The 18,588-nt window shown below is 49.0% G+C and overlaps 1 protein-coding gene across 3 annotated transcripts in view; it reads right to left on the bottom strand.

The window, feature by feature from the left end:
* Window positions 1-2,674: 2,674 nt before the first annotated feature.
* AMFR (autocrine motility factor receptor) overlaps window positions 2,675-18,588 on the bottom strand; it is a 30,908-nt gene continuing 14,994 nt past the window's right edge. For 2 of the 3 annotated variants that reach the window (XM_054710022.1, XM_054710024.1), the window contains exons 4-14: window positions 18,433-18,585; window positions 15,921-15,961; window positions 15,632-15,764; window positions 14,679-14,812; window positions 13,314-13,424; window positions 12,601-12,791; window positions 11,897-12,000; window positions 8,436-8,570; window positions 6,525-6,608; window positions 5,142-5,326; window positions 2,675-4,232 (exon numbers count right to left, since the gene is read on the bottom strand). In XM_054710022.1, coding sequence (XP_054565997.1) covers window positions 4,085-4,232; window positions 5,142-5,326; window positions 6,525-6,608; window positions 8,436-8,570; window positions 11,897-12,000; window positions 12,601-12,791; window positions 13,314-13,424; window positions 14,679-14,812; window positions 15,632-15,764; window positions 15,921-15,961; window positions 18,433-18,585 — 1,419 coding nt within the window. In that variant the 3' untranslated portion in view covers window positions 2,675-4,084. The remainder of the gene's footprint in view (window positions 4,233-5,141; window positions 5,327-6,524; window positions 6,609-8,435; window positions 8,571-11,896; window positions 12,001-12,600; window positions 12,792-13,313; window positions 13,425-14,678; window positions 14,813-15,631; window positions 15,765-15,920; window positions 15,962-18,432; window positions 18,586-18,588) is intronic. The other variant, XM_054710023.1, reaches the window with a different exon arrangement.

Genomic DNA, 18,588 nt, shown 5'->3' with positions numbered 1-18,588 from the left:
CACAAAAAAATTAAAAATACAGAAAAAAAAAAAACTTGGAAAAAAAAAAAAAAAAGCCCACGGTCTTTCTAAGCCTTTCTATTCCCAATCGGTGAGGTTTCTGTGATATCTTACACACTGCCAGTCTACTTCTCTGACTAATGGAAAATTCATGTGTAGCTCAATAAAGAGAATGTTTGTCTGTACTGGTCTCCCACGCGCAGGCTCTGTTTTCACAGGACAGGGAAGGAGGGCTTGAGTGGGCCGCAGACCCTGGGGGGCTGGCGGGCAAGGCTGGAGGTGGCAGAGAGAGAACCCCCATGGCCTTCTCCGTGTGCCCTCGGTGCCGCCACCAAGGGGAGCCAGCTGGGCGCAAGGAGGGCAGAGGATGGGCCAGCCTGCCCACGGTGCCCGCTTCCTCCAGGCTCCCGGCTCCCCACGTGCAGCTGGCTTTGTTTCTGAGGGTAGCGTGGGATCGAGGATTGGGCAGGGGAAAAGCTGGGAGGGCGGGCAGTCCCAAACCTGCTAATACAGGCTCCTGTTCCTCCTGTTCCCAGTGGCTGCACTGCAGGGGGAGAATGGGTGGTCCCAAGGAGGAGGCCAGATTGCCTGGACCCTCTGTCCCCAACTGGACATCTTTATTTTTTTACATATTTTTTAATTAATTTCAGAGAGGAAGGGAGAGAGAGAGAAACATCAATGATGAGAACCATTAATCGGCTGTCTCCTGCACGCCCCCTACTGGGAATCCAGCCCGAAACCCTGGTGAGGGCCCTGACTGGGAATCAAACCATGACCTCCTGGTTCCTAGGTCGATGCTCGACCACTGAGCCACGCCGGCTGGGCCACTTGGCCATCTTTAGAAGCCTGTTACTGCACCTGGGCGCTGGGAAGCCCCCTGCAGGCCACACACACAAGGGGCAGCTGAGCTCAGCACAGCCGGCAGAGGGAGCCCAGTGCTCGGCTCCCCGGGCCGCAGCCTGCCCCCCGCTCTCCGGGGCCGCCCGGCGATGGCTGTGGTAAGCAGCAATCGGCTGACACTGACCCGGAGGGAAGGAGCACGGCCCATCAAAGTCCTTGCGTCACACCCATGGCTCGCTGATCAGCCAGGCAGGCAAGTGCTGCATCGTGCGGTCCAGGGAGATAGGAGGGCCTCGGAGGTCAGGTCACTGGAACCCTCTCCACACCCCAACAGATGGGACTGCCAGCCCGGGGAACTCCAGGGCTTGGGAATCGAGTGGAGGTGGAGTGGGGCAGTGGCCGGCAAACTGCGGCTCACAAGCCACTGCCTTAGGGAAAAACACTTAAAAAACATTTTAATGTACTAATGTCTTTAACCTGAAGTCAAAACTTCTGGGTAAGGGTAATGCCTTACGCAGTGGTCGGCAAACTCATTAGTCAACAGAGCGGCAAACCGCGGCTCACGAGCCACAGTTTGCCGGCCACTGGTAGGGGATGATACTCCTGCAGAGACAGATAGCAAGCTAGTTCCCTCCTGTTACAAAGAACCAGCTGGCCCTCTTCAGCCAGGACCAGCCTGCTGGTCAGCCAGGCCACCCCAGTGTTTTTCCCACCAGCCCCCCTCACCCCAACTTACCTGCACAGGGAGGCCCATGCCAGCTCTGTTGATGGGAAGGTTGCACTCCGGCCACAGCTTGGCCGTGACGGTCAGCATACGGCATTGCTGAAGTTTGCTAAAAGTGAGCCGTGTTCTGGCAGGGTTCTCTCCCAACAGAACTTTCTTGGCCTGATCTTCCTGAAAATGAGTCCGGAGCATCGTCTGAGGAAAGGATGCAGGGGGACCGATGCAGTTACAGCGAGGAGCGTGGGGGCCGAGCCCGAGTGGCTCTAACGCCCACTCGGGTTTGGGACCACTTCTGGGCGATGAGATGAGGCTTCCAGACAGAGGGCGTCCGGGCGAGCAGGCAGGTTCTTCAGGAACAAGCTCGATGCAAAGCCGTGGCTCCTTTTACCTGCTGGGTCGTTTCAGCGGGGCTCCCAGCTCCCCTCCCATAACGGGGAGAGCCACCCCGAGAGAGGACATCTGCAGGCACACTGGGTGCTCAGCTCAAGCGGGAAATGAGGCCCAGTGGCCGCCTGGGCACCTAGCACTTGTAGCAACACAAAACGTCCACATAAAAGCCTCAAAACTTGGTGACCCAAACCCAAGATCTCAACAAAATAGGACCCCACAAGGAAATGGAAGGAGTAATACAGACCACTTCCAAAGCACACAGGCTCCCTGACCTGGAGGCAGCCAGGACAGGGAGAGGCCATGGGACAGGGACCCGAGGGGACTGGTCTAGCTCCTGCCACTGCCCTTGGCATCTATCCCAGACGCCCCCAAGAAGTGACAAAAGCTGAGTGGGTAGTACCCAGAATCCTTAGCTATCCAGATGCAGAATCTAGCCGCGAGTCTAGGACTTGTCTCCTGGGTCACTCGAAGCTGGTAAGGCACCACGCCGGCTTCCATCACTGTCACTGCGAGGTGCCACTGTTTCAAGACCTCAAACTGCCTTCAAACAATTCCTCTGCTCACACATCTGAAACACGCACTGCCGTCTTTAATCAGCGCCCCCCGCAGGCATAAGGATGGGAAACCCTCCACCCAAAACGGCACACCCTCAACATGGATCCAGCAACGGCTCCTCTGGAGGCCACGCCTCAGCTCCAGCGGCACACAGCACACTAAGAATCGAGATTGCTTTTTATTATTATTATTGTTTTACAATAAAAACAAATAGCTATGCTCTCAGCAAAACAAAACACATTTTGTTTTTTTTTAAATCACAGAAATGTACTAACAGCGTTTTAAAGGTAAGGCTTCTGAAAGGTTTATTGAAATAAATTATCTTGGCCTAGACATTTACTCATCACTCTTTTTTCAATTACTTTTCAACATTCTAGAAACTTTCCGTTTAAAATACATTTAACTTTGCCAATAATTTTAGGTAATACTGGATTCTCCCCCAAAGGACTATCAGAACTGTTTTCAAACATTAAGGAGAAAAAAAACTTAATCCAATAGGACATAAAACTGAACTATGTAACCTATCACTGCATGTTTCAAATCCTTCAAGTTAATGTGAAATGGATTTGCAAAGGGCCAGGACCTGCGTCTGCTCCAAGCAGGTGGATGCCATATCTTACCTTTCCGCGTTTACACCGACAGGAACAGTAATGAGAACGAAGGGCTCCAGAGAAGACAGAAAGGCAGCTTTTATTTCTCCAGCAAAGCCCTCCCGAATGTCCTCTCCATCTCTAAGCCCACATTTTCTCCAAGGACAAACCCACAGCCGCGGGCAGTGCCTAATTTACTTGACCAAGGAATTCAAACCATAAACCAAAGCTTGCTGCGCACCCCCTCCATGCTGTCGCCCCACACACACACCTGGGGGCCACTGACATGCAGAGGAGCGGACGACACGCAGGGTGAACACGTGAGATGCAGCAGCACCGGCATAAACGGAAATAAAACCAGCGTTGGTTGGGGCTCAGAAAGGAAGTCCCGGATGGCCTGGGACACACGGGTCACCCGCTCACACGCTACCCTGGCTGCTCCAGGTATCAAACCAAGAGTTATTTTTCCAAGATGCCCTGCCGGCCCCGGGGTCCAGGAGCCCGGTTCCGGCCCCCGTGCCACTCTGAACGCCTCTAAGGACAGCAGGAGACAGACCCTCCAGTGGTGTGGCGTGGGCTCCCGCTGCATATCCCACTCGTCCTGAACCGGCCCCCATCCCCACTTCCTGCCAGATCGGGGGCTGAGACACCAGCACTCGGTGTGACTTGTGCATAAAGCAGTCATCAAAGGGCCGGCCGCAGGGCCTCTGGCTGCCCGCTGCCTCCTGGCCTCCCCCCAACCAAGAAGCCCAGGCACTGCCAGGGAGATCACGCCCAGAGTGAACATGTGCAGTGTTTCTAACGAGGAGAAATGTCACACAGAAAGGTTACGAAAAGGGTTACATTTGTCAGCTGTCCGAACACTATGAGGACATGCTTTGTACAGCGGCAACGCAGTCCGGCCCCTTCAGACAGCGGGCGGGCGGGCGAGGCCTCCTCGGCGGGCGCGCCGCTCGGGGCGGCGGCTGGGCAGGGCCGGGAAGCGCTAGGAGGTCTGCTGCTTCTGAAGTCTCCGTTCCGCGGCCGCAGCCAGCATCCTCCGACGCAGGGTCACAGGGTCGGAGGTCACGCCTTCCGAGGCCAGGCAGCTCTCTGAGGCCGAGTCATCTTCAGAACTTCGGTTCAAGAACCGCCTTGAACAGAAAACAAAGGATTTGCATGAGGCACAAGGAAAGCTCTGGGACAGACACAGAAACACACAGGACGCGTCTCTTTTTCACCCCTCCTTTTCCAGGCACCTTCACGAAGCTGTCACTCAGCTCTGCCCCAGGAGGAAGACCCGCCCCTGAGCAGAGGAGCAAATGTCCTCCGCCCGGGGAGGAGGCAGCCCAGCCGTCCGTCCTCTGGCTGTCCCCTCCCCAGTCACCAAGGCCCACCCTGCTCGAACGAACACAGTGCTGGCCCCGGCCCCACGGCTTTGGCCACAAGCCCGGCGGTCCCCGGGAGCCCAGGCCCCGGCCGCACCGGCCTCCCGGGCTGGGCCGCACGGCGTTGCCCTCTCCAGCTGTGAGCCTGTCGATGGGCACAGCTACAGCGCTCCCTCTCAGAGCTGCCAACAGTCCGAATAACGAATGGAAAGAGCTTAGAGCACGCGGCACAAGAGCGCTGTCCGGGTACACGTGGCTGAAGATGTCACAGAAGACGGCGACGCGGCAGCCGCCGGAAGTCACCAGTGGAGCCCAATGTTACCAGATCCTCTGGTTTCTCGAGGGGTTTAAAGCCCGACTGTCACCCAGGCATCCTCAAACCTCGGCCCGCGGGCCACATGCGGGCGTTTCTGCCGTTTTGTTTTTTTACTTCAAAATAAGATATGTGCAGTGTGCACAGGAATCTGTTCATCGTTTTTTGTAAACTATAGTCCGGCCCTCCCACGGTCTGAGGGACAGTGAACTGGCCCCTGTTTGAAGAGTGTGAGGACCCCTGGTCTAGGTGACATGGAGTGGTTGTCCATGTTGGCACCTGTCTGAGAAGACCTGCTGTGGGCCCGACGTGACAAGGGCCTTGGGCCGCTGGCTCTGCCCGGGGTTCAGACCGGCACTCACTTCCGCGCCTGCTGCAGGAGGTCGTCCTTGCGCTGGACCAGCATGCGCTGCCTCTCGTCGGCCGACTTGGAGAAGCGGCTCCCCCGGGCCTCGAAGTCCTCCCCCTCGCTGGGCTCTGCCTCCACCTCGCTGAGGTCCAGCGCCTCCTCCAGCCGAGGACTGAGGGCCAGCGGCACGCGCTCCGCCTGCACAGGAGGAAGCGAGGGGCCGGGTGAGCACAGCCCGCCCTCCCAGGCAGATCCCCCCTGGCCAGAGGCCCCGGAGAGCAATCTCCGGGACCCACAGGGAGGCCACGCGTGGGGCGTGGGCACCAGTAACAGCAGAACCTGACTCACACTGAACAGGTAAACAATTACACCCATGCCTGGAGACTGCACTCTTGGAAAGAAAAACGTTAACCACCGCTTTGCATTCTGGGAATTTTCTGTTCAATTCTAATAACTGCTCTAAAATTTAAACAAGTCTTATCATGCTCACCACACAAATTTTATATCCTCTCCTGGCTCTGAAAACAGCCAAGCAGATAAAGAGGGTAAATTCTAAGGATCTTTTTAAACAGATATAAGATCATGTGGTTTCTTGTGTAAGAGGATATAAACATGGGATTCTCTCAGTTTGGGCCCCCACATGCTCAAGCAGGTGCCAAGCATGTCTGCTCCCGTGCGCAGACACAGCCCCAGCTGCCCGGTGTCAGCATGGCTGCCACCTCCAGGCCACGACAGGGACGAGGGGAAGAGGCTGAGGACAGGCCTAAGAGCTGCTCCGTCACCTGCACCCTCACCTCCCTCCGCCTCAGCCAAGCAAGTGAGGAGATTGCAGAACAGTCGCCTGACTCATATCCCTCGAGTTTGGGGCACAGCGGGACTGGTGGTGACCAACACACTGAGAAATCAGTGTGTGAGGAGAGCAAGTTTGATTCCACTTGTTCTGTGGATGGGTCCTGCCCAAGAGAACCCCTCAGAGGGGGATGTGACCCCCACGAAGGGAGGGGTGGTCATAAAGAGTCAGCTCAAGTTCCCAAGTATAGTCAAGGTTTCTGGTACCTGATGGGGCAGGGAGATCTGAGAGAAAATGACAGACACAGGGACACGCACACACACTGGGGTCACACGGCCCATCCTAAGCTCTCTCTTCCTGAGCCTGAGCCTGAGCCTAGGGGAGGTTAGAAAGAACTGGTGGTGAGTGGAGGAGGATGCGCACAGGTGAGGCAGCCTGCGCGGGGGGTTCACCTTAAACCCGGAGACAGACGTGGTGCACGCCCTCTCTCAGGCTCTTGCCCTGAGCCTCACGAACTCTGTAAAAGGCAGGACCGAAGACCACTGCCAGGCACACACATCTCCTCCCCAGCCCCCGACTCTCCCTCCCTCTGGCGTCAGGCCTCACCTGGGCCGCAGTCTCTCCCTCGTCCAGGTCACCGTTTGGCCTGTCCGCAGGACTGCTCAATGCAGGTCTGATGCCATCTGACCGCTGAAAGAGACAGCACCAGTCAGTCCAGAGCCGTCCGAGCCTAAAGTGCAGCACAGGGAACACCCGGAGGCAGAGGGAGCTAAGGTCCCGCCGGTCTGAGCCCCAACAAGGCCTACAGCTCCCAGAAATGGCAACGCTGCTACGAGTGCAGACCGTGTCCCTTCTACTATCAGTAACTGCACAGAAACAAAATGACAGCAGCAGGTCACATGACAACACACGCTGGGGAAGCCCTGATCTGACTGCCTCATTCATCTCAGCGTCTGTGAAACAGGAGCTGTTGTTCTTTTCATCTCAGCCCTCAACCAACCAATTTTGGGAATTGGTGTCTACACAGCAGCTCCTCAGCTGTCAGGAGGGACAATGCATTCAAAAACTGGATCCCAGAAGCCCCCCATGGGATCAGCTGTAGTCAGCCCCGCCCGGAACCTGCTTGATAGCAAACGCTTTACTAGCCACCTTCCCTTCCTCTTCTCACAGCCCCACGAGCCGCCTGTTTCCTGGGACACTTCCCAAATTAATTACTGACTCCTTGTCCCGGGGTCTGCAGCTGGGACACCCAAAGCCAACAGCAAGGTCAAACAGGCAAGGACCAGCGAGCCACAGTGAGTATCCCAGCCCACTTGATGCCGAATCCAGGCCCACCCCCTCCAAAGATTCTCAAGTATTGGGGTTTTATTCATAGATTTCCATGTTTTTGTATATAGAAGTTGAATAATTTCTTGATAGATGATTCTCTGGTCCTGCCACAAAGCTTTCCTTTAAGATGTTAACATTTCTTGTACCCATCAATGGGGTTATATGTGAATAGAGGCCTGGTGCACAAAATTTGTGTACTGGGGTGAGGTGTCCCTCAGCCCAGCCTGTGCCCTCTCACAGTCTGGGACCCCTTAGGAGATATCCTACTGCTGGCTTAGGCCCGATCCCCGCAATTCAGATCCCTGGCTCCTTACGGCTCAGCTCGCTGCTCCGTAGTGGCAGGCTTCTTACCACTCGGCTCACTGCTCCTTAGTGCTGCTGCGGAGGTGGGAGAGGCTCATGAGCCCGGCTTCTAGCTGAGCGGCGGCTCCCCCTGTGGGGGCACACTGACCACCAGGGGGCAGCTCCTACATTGAGTGTCTGCCCCTGGTGGTCAGTGCACGTCATAGCGACCAGTTGTTCTGCTGTAACAGTCGCTTAGGCTTTGATTATCTAGGTGGGCCAGGAAACGTGACCTTTTAGAAAAGCCAAGAGCACAGCCTCACATAGCTACCGTAACGAAGGGAAAACCATGCCGCTGTGCACAGCCGACCGGGGCCGAGGGCGTTATCTCCTAGAGACAGGCTGGCAAACTACAGCCCGTGGGCCAGATTCACCCTCCACCTGCTTTTATAACTCATGCTTCACTAGAACACACCTGCGTTCATTTACATGTGCTCCACAGCTGCCTTCGTGCTATGAGGGTACAGGTGAGAAGTTACAAAGAGGCTGTAAGGCCCACCAAGCCTAAAATAGTCCTATCTGCCCTTCACAGAAAAAGGATGCCAATCCTTGTCCAAAAGGAACCAATGATATGACCTGCTGGTCTGACAAGGGTAGGCTGGTTTGCAGGGTATGTCTACACACACTCAAAAAAAATAATGATCTAAATACATTTGTTCCTGTCTTAATCCGAGCCTCTTTGGTAGGTCTGTTCTCAGTCATAATTTGGAAAGTCATTAGGCAAATTTCAGAAACCCTTCATTAAATCATAAATAATATCTAGTTGTTAAAGTAACTAAAAGTCTCTAGAGGATCAAATCTTTGTGAAGACAGAATCCCTTTGTCATGCTTAAGACCCCGGTTCACCTGTGTGGGAAAAGGTACTTGAATCCGTCCTTCTAAAATGTTGTCTGTGGTTATTTCAACTGAGCGTGTCAGCTGGAGGTCCTGCAGCACGAGCGGGTATGGGACCTGGGGAAACATCTCTTGGATCTGATGAGCCTATAGGAATACAAAGGTAAAGGCCACAGAAATGTTCACTCTCAACAGCTCCTCCCGGAGGGCCTGGTGTGGCAGGCTCTGGGCACTGAACTTGGCATCTGCCATGAAAGCTAAGGTAAGGGGCCACTTCTATTCTGCAGATCACCATGCAACCACACTCCCTTTTATACTTCTCCAGGATGCAACAGATAACTTGAGACATCGATTTGAAAATAAAAAGGGACAGAAGTCCAACTGGATCCTAAAACAGGCTCAATGAGAATATTCCAGTTTTTAAAAGTGCACATTAAGTTGGGTATAAAAATGTGTTCTCCTTAAAGACATAGTTCCAAAAAGGAACAAACTTCTGATTCACACCCCATGGGTGAAATTCAAATGCATTATGTCACATGAAAGAATCCCAACTCAAAAATTCCATTTATATGACACTTTGGAATAGCAAAATTATAGTGGTTGCCAGAGGGTGGAGGTGGGGAGAGAAAGTGATTACAAAGGGGCACCATGGAATTTGGGGGGAAGGGGAATGGAACTGTTCTGTGTTGATAATGGTGGTAGTTACACAACTATATGAGTTTGACAAAACTCACAGAACTGGATACTGAAAAGGGTGAATTTACTGTATGTAAATAATACCTTAATTTGAATAAAAAGGATTATAAATAAATGTGAATTGTTAGCCCTAGCCAGTTTGGCTCAGTGGATAGAACGTCGGTCTGTGGACTGGGGTACCAGGTTTGATTCCAGTCAAGGGCACATGCCTGGATTGTGGGTTCGATCCCCAGTAGGGGTGTGCAGGAGGCAGCCAATCAATGATTCTCTGTCATCACTGATGTTTCTATCTCTCCCTCTCCCTTCCTCTCTGAAATCATTAAAATTTTTTTTTTTTTTTTTAAAAAGGACTGTGAACTGCTAATATCGCTCTGGAGTCGTGGTTGAAACCTGCACTCTAGAAATGCCAGTCCACTTAGGGCTCCAGGTTAGGTGCGTGCGAGGGGGGAGCAGGCACCAGGGTCAGCACACCACCACTCAGACTTTCATCCGAGAGGCTCCAGACCTTGTTTTCTACTTCCGTATGTGTACTTTACAGTGCTTATGGTCAAGGTTTTATTGGTGGAAAAAGGGGGGGAAAGGAAAAATATAATTGCCATGGAGTACAGTAGTCTACTACTATCAGGAGAGGAGTGGCTCCTAAGGAACATGCTGCTAGAACTGCACAAAGAGGGGGAATGAGCCTCAGCGTCAGGGCCTTGAGAGAGAAGATCAGGGTGAACCCTGAACCCTGCACAAAGCTCTGCTTAAGTCTCTGTTGGGGTGGGAGAGGGCAGGTGCACCTCGACAACCCGCTGACATTCATCCCTACTGCTCAACAGCTTCCCGCATTTCCCAAGTTAAAAATGCCCAAGATTCACTTTATTTGGCCAAAGCTCTCCTTCCAGAGAACCCAGTAAGTTAAACACTGGACCGTCATAAAGAACGGGTGGTTCTTGTGAGTTAGTTATGCTCAAAAGAGGCTGTTCCCGGAGGAGTATTCTACACACCAACGCCAGGAACGCCATTCTGGTCTTGTAAGGAGGCAGGTGACGTGAGCCACCTGCACGGCTTCACGGCTGCCTGACCCGTCTCCACACAGAGCCCGACACGAGCCGGGACAGGCCGCATTCGGCTGCAGCCCATCTCTGCCCATCACAGTGCCGCCCTCAACTGCCGACGGCCTGGCTGAGTGCCAGCGTGACTTCACTTGATCCTCCTCTGTAGGTTGTGCAAGTTGTGAATAAATGATCTGTTCAAAGATGTTTGGGAAAAAAACCTACAACAAAAAAGCTCCCCTGATGCCTCTTCCCCAGCAAGCTACCACATCTCTGCTCCCTTTTATAGCATACGGTCAGGCACTGTCGTTTCTTCAGCTTGCATGCAGTTTTCAATCCACCACAATCTTGTATTCAACGCCTCAGGCCACACAAACGGCTGTTGTTCTCCAGCTAACCGACCACTTCCACTGCCATGTCCACATGCACTTCTCCAACCTCGTCTTCTGAGAATTCCCACAGCCTTGACTCGCCACCTTCTGCTTAGTTCCGTCCCCTCGTGGCCATGGCCCCTCCGATCTGCCTCCTTCTCATCCTCCGTGTCTCAGTTTAAGTATCACCTCGTCAGAGAGAACTTCTCAGAATGCCTCCTCTGACTGAGCCTCAGTCAGGGCAAGAGATGAATGTCAGCGGGTTGTCGAGGTGCACCTGCCCTCTCCCACCCCAACGGTGACTTCAAGCAGAGCTTTGTGCAGGGTTCAGGGTTCACCCTGATCATTTCTCTCAAGGGTCTGATGCCGAGGCCTTTACCACCCCCTGCACATCCCTGCCTCACCGCCTTCAGAGCACTCACCCATCAGCATGACCTCCTCTGTTTACAGTCAGTCTCCCCAACAGAATAACACTCCCACCTTGTTTACTTGTTCACGTCATGTATCGCCTGTCGCAAGCTTTCGTTACAAATTTGTTAAAAAAAATACATTAAGTTAATGAATAAATGAGCAAATGACTAATGACCTGCTGACGTACTGGGCAGGCTTACCCACATCAGCCAGAGGTCCTATTCAAGAAGGTCTAAGGTAGGATGCATGTTAACACTCCTGCACTTATTATCACAATGAAGACTAAATTTCAACCATGGTCCAACATGTTTCTCCAACACTGCAAAATAATTCACCATGTGACAAAGGTTAGAAAAAAATGCAAAGAATCTAGCCCTAGCCGGTTTGGCTCGGTGGATAGAGCATCAGCCTGGGACTGAAGGGTCCCAGGTTTGAGTCCGGTCAAGGGCACGCGCCCGGGTTGTGGGCTTGATCCCCAGTGGGGGACGTGCCAATCAATGATTCTTTCTCATCATTGATCTTTCTATCCCACTCTCCCTCTCCCTTCCTCTCTGAAGTCAATAAAAATATATATTTTTTAATTAAAAAACAAAACAAAAACATTTGGTAGGCCTAGCACAATTGTTAATAAAAGGCACATCATTCACTCCAGTCAATAATTCCCCCACTAACTATTTTGGCTAAAATCAGGAGAGTCCAAGATTGGTCTAGATCACAACAGAATGAACTTCGCAGTACCCAGAAAAGGATCTACCACAAAGTAAAAAAGAATTTTGCAAACCAATGTAAAACACAAGAATCTGAGTGATCTCAGTGAATAACTAAAATGCCCCTAAAAATTCTGCCGTTCTGCCAGAGCGAAGTTAGGACCAACCAGGTCGCTCTCAGCACACACGTGTCTAGCCTCCCCTCCCCTCCCATCACTAAGCCTCTTCTCTGAGCAGCTGGCAGTCCCTACCATTGCGTTAAGCTGGGAGTTGCTCGCCTGCGTGATGCCTAGAATGTTGGTGGTGTGCATCACTTCGACTGAAAAGCTCGGCAGCCAACTTGCAATCCGGGACCCTGAAACAGAGAGACAGCACCGGTGTGAGATCTGAACAGCACTCCTCCTAAGAGAATGCCAGGAGAAATGTGGACGCATCCAGTTTAGTCCTGGGATCTATGGAATCCGACAGTGTGAATGACAGGATGATCCACAGCCCCTGACACGGTGCCCAAGGCCTTGGAACTTTAAGTGTGGTTCCTATTCTCGCTCCTCCCCGCTGCTGGGCGGCAGAACGTTGGTATCTGCGGGCAAACGAACAGGGCCCAGCTCTGCTTCTGCTTGAGACCCCACTGGGAAGGCGGCTCCGTGACCCTGCACCCCAGGCGTGAGCACCACACCAGCGAACCAACGGTCACCAGCTAGTACAGTGGTCAGGAGCGCTCCTGGGAGGCACGCCTGAGCCCATTCCACTCCTCCTCCTCCCTGCCCCAGCCAGCCACCTTCACACAGAATCCAGCAGAATGCCTGGTCCACAATAACCCCTCGGCGCTATCGATACCTTCTGAACGTTCTCAATTGAAACTGAAATACTGTGTTACAATGGCCTGTCAGGGCAGTTCCCAACTGAAGCAGCATCAACCCCCTGGGTACTGTTTCAGCGGTTGAAACCCGCTCACCGTCGAAGTGGAAGAAGTGGTTGTGCTGGTTTAAGCGCGGTCTGCCTTCAGCAGCTGCCACAGGAACCAGGTTCTCATCCAAGTTCTCTCCTGGATGATCCTCCCTGACGCGATCATTGTCAGCGATGTTCAGAGACATTCTGCACGTCGGGCAGGAGGTGTCTTGTTCTAGCCAGGAACGAAGACAGGAGCTGCCAAAAAGTGCAAAATGACATCTCCTTAGCATATTTTGTGAGGACTCACCAGAAGTACTCTGAATGTATCAAATGTGTTGTAACTTTACTTTCTATTTACCACTAGGTGAGATTTAAATGTTGAGAAACATCTGTTGACATTACCTCTTCACTCTAACATACTCCTAGAATGTTCAGCTGTGAACATTAATTCATTCACATACATGGTCATCTACCAAGACCCTTCTCCAATACGACTTCATCACACGGCTCACCATCACCCTTCCAAGCCCTATTTGAGCACCTGAAAATGCACGTGGCTGAATTATTCTCTACTCCAACGATCTGTTCTCTCACGCTACCTTCGCTGCTAACGCCGTCATAACCTTGGCCTTCTCTTCAAAATCCTGAAGGGCACCTGGTCAGTCTGAGGTAACGTCCCCAACTCCCCTGCTAGGATTCATACTGAGCCCGGCACAAAAGCACCCGCATGTCCCAGGCAGAAGTCCAATCCCACGTGGCCCTTCCCGGAGCTCCTACTTGTGGAAGAGATGGCCACAGGGCAGCTTCCGTGCAGCCTGCATGGAGTCCCAGCAGATGGCACAGTCATCGTTATTGACAGCCAGCTCCTCTGGAGTTGCAACTGCAAACCTGCGAACGACAGAATGCGCCCGAGGAATCAATTCCACGGCGTACACCACGCGCCCTGTGCGGCCAGGAGGTGTCTCGTTCTAGCCGGGAACGAAGACAGGAGCTTTTCTATCAGCACAGTCACAGAGGACCCCGTAAAAAGTTGCCATCCAAAATAGTACGCCTGCTTTCCTTCATGGCCTATCAAAGAGCAAGTGAGGGATTTATAGGCAGAAACTCTGTCCTGACCATGACTCCTGTTAGTGATGACTTCAGGAAACATTTCTGGGCGAAGAGGAGTGAAGACCCCCAAAGAGCCAAACAGTCCCCTCGGGCACAAAGAGGGTCCCCATTAATCTCACACTTTTAGGCTTGTTTAGCCTCAGGCTGGCAAGTGAGTGCCTCCTTCAATGAGGATAAGAGTGTGTGAGTGTGTGTGCTTGTGTGTGTGCGCGCGCATGTGTGTGTGTAATAAATACACATGAGTAAAGAATAAATGAGACCCACATTCTTAAAACAAGGAGGACAGCCCTAGCCGCTTTGGCTCAGTGGATAGAGCATTGGCCTGTGGACTGAAGGGTCCCGGATTCGATTCCGGTCGAGGGCACATGCCTGGGTTGCGGGCTTAACCCCAGTGGGGGGCATGCAGGAGGCAGCCGACCAATGATTCTCTCTCATCATTGATGTTTTTATCTCTTTCTCCCTCTCTCTCCTCTTTGAAAGCAATAAAAATATATGTTAAAAATAATAATAATAAGGAGGACAGATGCCCAAGGAAGCTCCCATATAATAATGATGATGATAAAATTGACTTAACGATAAGAACTAATGTTTACTTAGGGTGGTAAACACACAATACAATATATAGATGATTATTATAGCATTGTATATGTGAATCCTATATAATTTTATTAACCAATGTCACCCCAATAAATTCAACAGAAAAAAAGAACCTAGTATTTACTGAGCACATGCTACGTACACAGTACTAGAATATTCTAAGTTGATTGCACCTATCCTCCCATGAATCCTGCCAATAGTTCCAGGAGCCAGGTTCTGCTATCATCCCGAGAGGAAATACACAGAGAGTCAAATGAACCACTCACAACCACAAGTAGGTGGGGATTCACAGCCAGGCAGTCTGGCTCCAGAGCCTACAATCTTCCCCATTCTGTTACCAGTTCACAACAGCAAGTTCTCATTTAACCCGGGATCGGTTATCATTAGAGAGCTAAACTGAGACAACTCGGGCCATGTCAACTTGTGCTTACTCACCTGGCTTCCATGTTCCCAACGACATGCAAATAGTTCTTGTGCCGGCGGATTCGGCGCTGGACCTCATGAAACAGGTACCGCAGCTGCATGAAGATGACCAAGCTGGCCATGGATAACCAGATGTTGCCAAATAACTTAACAAGAGGGGAAGAGAATAAAATACACATGAAAAATGAATGTGAACCTGCGAGTGATGAAGGCGAGGTGTGCAACAGAAGCTCTAATTGTTATGCATTTGAATATGGAAAGAAGCCGTAAATAAAACAAAATGTCAACAGTGATCTCTGAGCATCTGTTGAGGGGGGGTGGCTCTTCTAACAAAAACTATACATGTCTTTTGGGGATTTTTAGGTATATTTTCAAAGTTACTTTCAAAGTATTTAGAAATGTGTGAGTCTAACCCAGTAATTTTTAAATACTTCTTTGATAGACTATAATTTAAATAAACTGCCTGCCAAATATGTTAATTCTCACCATTATTAGATCATTTAAGTACTAACCAATGAAGGAGTTCAACATTGTCATTTCTTGCACACCAAAGTAAAACGTAAACAATGAAGGGGGAGGATTTAAGTACAAAGACAGTTTTAACTACAAAAATGGAAAATGTATGAATCCATGAAGTAGCTAACTCTGCAACAATTCCCATTACCATCTACAAAATAACCACGAAATATTAGAACCCACAGAAACTATGGGAAAAGGAATTCCCTTAACTTTTTGCTAAAGAATTATCTATTGACTTGGTCAATAGAGTTAACCAGTCTCCCAGGAGAGTCAGCACACTCCCCCGGAGCGGGGCGCAGTGGTTCCAGGACCACTTTATACCCAGCGGCAGAGAGGGACGGGCACAGCTGCGCTCGTTGCTATGGTTCATCCAGCAGTTTCCCTCATTAATGTACGAACCAGGGTTCCTGACTCTGAAAACCTTCGTGCTCCCTGAGAAAACTTACCAACATGTGGATATGATGCATGAGGTCCAGAGATAAGAGAGTGAGCTCCATGACAAAATCTGTGTAATAGACATACGTTCCCTTCCCTTCCCATGTCCCTTCGTGATTGAGGTCCCAAAGGTGGATCACGTATCTGCAATGAATACAGAAAAATCGTCTTAATATTCTTTTGTTACAATTGAATTTGGTTTAAACATGATATAGGATAGTCACATTTTAATATATTTTATATCTTAAAATCAACTGTATGGATAGATCTCAATCACCTCCCTCCCAAATTTCTACTCACCGCAAAATCACATGAGCAGTCCTCACTGTGACAAGAAGAGACTATAAAAAATAAAGTCATATTTTTCTTTTTAGTCAAATTTAGGATTCCTCAGGCCAAACTTACTTTTACAAAATGATAAAGTCAAACATTGCTCAGTTCAATTTAAAAGTAGGTTGTCAAGGGGTGTGGGTGGGGAACTGGGTGAAGGGGGTCAAAAGGTGTACACATTTCCAGTTATAAGAATAAGCCCTAGGGATGTAATGTACACGAGGACTCTGGTTGACACTGTTGTGTGCTATACTAGTATTTGAAAGTTGCGACGAGAACAGATCCTGAAAGTTCTCATCACAAGGAAAAAAAACAGTTTTGGTGTCGGTATGAGATGATAGATGTTAACAAAATTTATTATGATAATCATTTCACAGTATATGAAGTCAAGACATGATGCTGTATAAACTTATACAGCACCGTATGTCACTATACCTCAATAAAACGAAAAGGAAAAAGGGCAGGTAGTTCAAGTTTACCAACCATTTTCTTTCATCTGCTTCAAATTTCCATGGAGTATTTTCATCATCTAGCAACCCAGCTTCTCTGAGCCCTTTTCTATTGACAGGTGACAATCAATTACACCTGTCCATCTCCTAAGGCTGCCTTCTACAATCTGAAATCATCCTAGTAGTGGATGATCACTTCTATTTTATACAACATTCAGTTACACCGCTCATTACCTAAGAAGGGTTTTTGGTACTTGGTGACCCCACACCCAAAGTATAGTTTAGACAGCACTCTCCGAGATATGAGCCCCTGCTCTCCACACACGCTGTGTGCACTCCACGAAAAGAGAATAAAGGAAACAAAAACAAAATAAACCCTCGTGGTCTTTGTATTATAGAAATTAAGATTTTCCTCTTAATCTGCCAGAACTGTTAAATTAATATTTGAGATTAGGACACTCCCAGTTATAAATGGAAAATATTTTACCATACATAGAAGAGAAACACTATAAATATAAAAATATAAGTTAGCTCAAAATAGCAAATCTATAGCGTGATAAATTATCTTAAAAGAATAAACAGTAATGAATTGAAATAAAATATGTACTATAGTATGATCCATAGGCCTGATTTAAGTGTCTTCATTTTTAGGTATACCTTGTTCAAAGGTTGGCTTAATATTAATTAAAAGAGAGCCAAAAAGGAAAACACATTATTCTTCAAATGATGGTTTATAATAAAATATATTTAAAATAAGCTAATTGACACTAGTCAGTGTAAAGTTTTAGATAGATATTTTTCAAGAGAAAATATAGGCCCAGCTGGAATGGCTCAGTGGTTGAGCATCAACCTATGAACCAGGAAGTCACGGTTCAATTCCCAGTCAAGGCACATGCCTAGGTTGCAGGCTCAATCTCTAGAAGGGGGAGTGCAGGAGCCAGCCGATCAATGACTCTCATCATTGATTTTTCTATGTCTCTCTCCCTTCCCCTTCCTCTTTGAAATCAATAAAAATATTTTTTAAGAGAGAAAATATAGTTGCATACTTTTCACATATAGAAAGTATTCAACCAGGATTATAAATGTTTTTATTAAGTATTTAAATGTTCCTTTTCTAATTTTACTTACACTACTATATTATACTCAAAAATGAACTCTCTTAAGCTAAAAAAAAATTTTTTTATTATAAGCAAAAAAATTTTAACCCTATTCCAACTAATTCCCAATTAGTACTTCCAACTTAATGTTTTTGGGTATTAGCTCGTCAGCCTTAATATAGTTATTATTTCTTTTTTTTCATTAATAATAGCTATTATGGACAATATAAAAAGTATTTTGTCTTTGGCCTGATGTAAAAAGCAAAGGCTCAGAATGTAAGCACAGAGAATTTTGACTTCTATTGAGTAGAAATCGGTATTTTCAGAAAGGTCTAAAAAGCAAATTTTAAAATATACATGAACACTAAATTATTCATTCAAAATAATAGATTTTAAATATTATATTAGTCTATAAAATGTCAATTCCTGCCCTACCTAAGAAAAAACAAGTACAGAGTGCTCCTTTTCACTTACTACTAATCAGGGCTTATAGTGTCTTAAGGGAAAACCTTCCTACTTGGGAGTCTCTGGACTTAGACTGTGCCACTTGCCACTCTGGAACCTTAGCAATTCGCTCCACCCTCTACGCCCGTGTCCTTATTCATGAACAGGAATAATGAAATGAGTAAGTACATGTAAAAATGAATCAATACAGGTAAGGCATTTAGAACAATTCCTAGGATATAGTAAGCACTACTTAAATGATGGCAAAAATAACCACTTTTAATTAGATTGTAGAAAAAAATACATGAAATAACACAAATAAAAGCATTCAGTACCAGTACCCAACACAAAACAGACTCAAAAAATGCTTGTTAAAATGAAAGACAGGTGTCCATCAGTCACTTCATGGGTGCAAATACCTGTCCATACTCCTCCAGCTTCCTTGAAAATATTCAGAAATGTGATCAGAGCAAAAGCCTGTCTGCATCTTACCTCCACGGCCATGAAAGCCAACGTGTGCATCCCGTGGATGTAGCCCGTGACACAGCAGATAACCGCTAGCCCGCAGCAGGAGAGCAGCATCGCCATCAACAGAGACAGCACTCGGCCATGGCTGCTCATCGGTGTGGTGGGAGAAAAAGAGAGCTG

Source organism: Eptesicus fuscus, chromosome 21 (genome assembly GCF_027574615.1).
Source record: "Eptesicus fuscus isolate TK198812 chromosome 21, DD_ASM_mEF_20220401, whole genome shotgun sequence".
In the NCBI taxonomy this organism is placed as follows: Eukaryota; Metazoa; Chordata; class Mammalia; order Chiroptera; family Vespertilionidae; genus Eptesicus; species Eptesicus fuscus.
This window is presented reverse-complemented; position numbering and strand designations above follow the sequence as displayed.